General features: G+C 40.1%; 1 protein-coding gene across 1 annotated transcript in view; it reads left to right on the forward strand.

Annotated features, from left to right (window-relative positions):
* Positions 1 to 1,208, forward strand: part of LOC118322524 (phosphoribosyl pyrophosphate synthase-associated protein 2) — an 11,488-nt gene that overhangs the window by 8,663 nt on the left and 1,617 nt on the right. Inside the window, exon 10 of the mRNA XM_035654228.1 lies at positions 517 to 663. Within this exon, the coding sequence (XP_035510121.1) occupies positions 517 to 663 (147 nt within the window). The remainder of the gene's footprint in view (positions 1 to 516; positions 664 to 1,208) is intronic.

Below are 1,208 nucleotides of genomic sequence, written 5' to 3' on the forward strand. Positions count from 1 at the left end.
AAATAACTTTTTGTCATATTTACTGAAACTTTCACTATATCCTGACAGTAGTACATGAGACAGATAATCTGTGAAACAATCAGGTTCCTCTGGCTCCTCCCAGTCCTGCTAATGGTATTCACAATAATCCACCGGGCCTCAGGCTTGAAGGTAGTCGATTGTTGGGTCTCATTCATTTCTGATTGGTTGTTTTTGTTCAGGCCTGGTGGATTCTTGCAGGTGCCAGAATCGTGGAAAACCATTTCTTAAAGAGTCGGAACCTTGCTATCGTACATTTTTACAAAACTGTGCAAGTAAAATTTCTTTAAAGCTAACAGTATTTTGCCGGTGTAAAATACTCTAGTACTTTTTAAATCCCTGGTGAAAATAAATACAACATTCAGTCTCTATAAAGTAAGAATCTGAACTCAAAACATAAGTTACCCAATGTCTGGGGTGGCATCTTCTCACCAGAGGGTGCCATTCTACTTTTATAGGTTGAATGCTGAAAGTTGATCAGGTCTGTTTGTCCCGTAGGATGACATCATCGATGATGTCGACAGTTTTGTGGCAGCAGCGGAGACGCTGAAGGAAAGAGGGGCCTACAAGATCTTCGTCATGGCAACCCACGGTATTCTTTCCTGTGACGCCCCCAGGTTCATAGAGGAGTCGGCCATTGATGAGGTGAGTGTGTCAATACACAATATTAATATAATATACAATAGGTTGTATACACACAAAATTAACTTGTCACTAGAGCACCAGCATCTCAGACCAAAACAATGGGTACCACGGCTGACCAGAGTCCAGTGACAAAACCAGTTATTTTGCCTAGCTAATAATCGTTTGAAAGAGATTTCAAACTGGACTCAAATAAGATAAAACTTACCAAAACCGCCTTTGTTAGTCTTTCCAACAATCACTGATGCTGATTTGGTCAAAATAAACCCTTATTCTGGGGTTTTCACCTACTGGAAGACAATTAGACATAGTATTTTAAAATGAAGATTCACTTTTGTTTTGCTGTTGCTATTATGGCAGCTTTTGTTGTAGCTAATCCTTGGGGACAAATTTTCTTGTCAAAGTACGTCCACTAAATGTGCTTGTTGCCACTGACAGGCTCAAATTGTTATTCTGAATGTCTGACAGCATTATGGAAAGGATCCCTAAAGAGAGACTCTTTGGTTAACCAGAAACAGCTGTAATATCGCCATCGCTCACCAGACTTC

This window comes from Morone saxatilis, unplaced genomic scaffold, assembly GCF_004916995.1.
Source record: "Morone saxatilis isolate NCDOM2014 unplaced genomic scaffold, NCSU_SB_2.0 Contig14, whole genome shotgun sequence".
Classification (NCBI taxonomy): Eukaryota; Metazoa; Chordata; class Actinopteri; family Moronidae; genus Morone; species Morone saxatilis.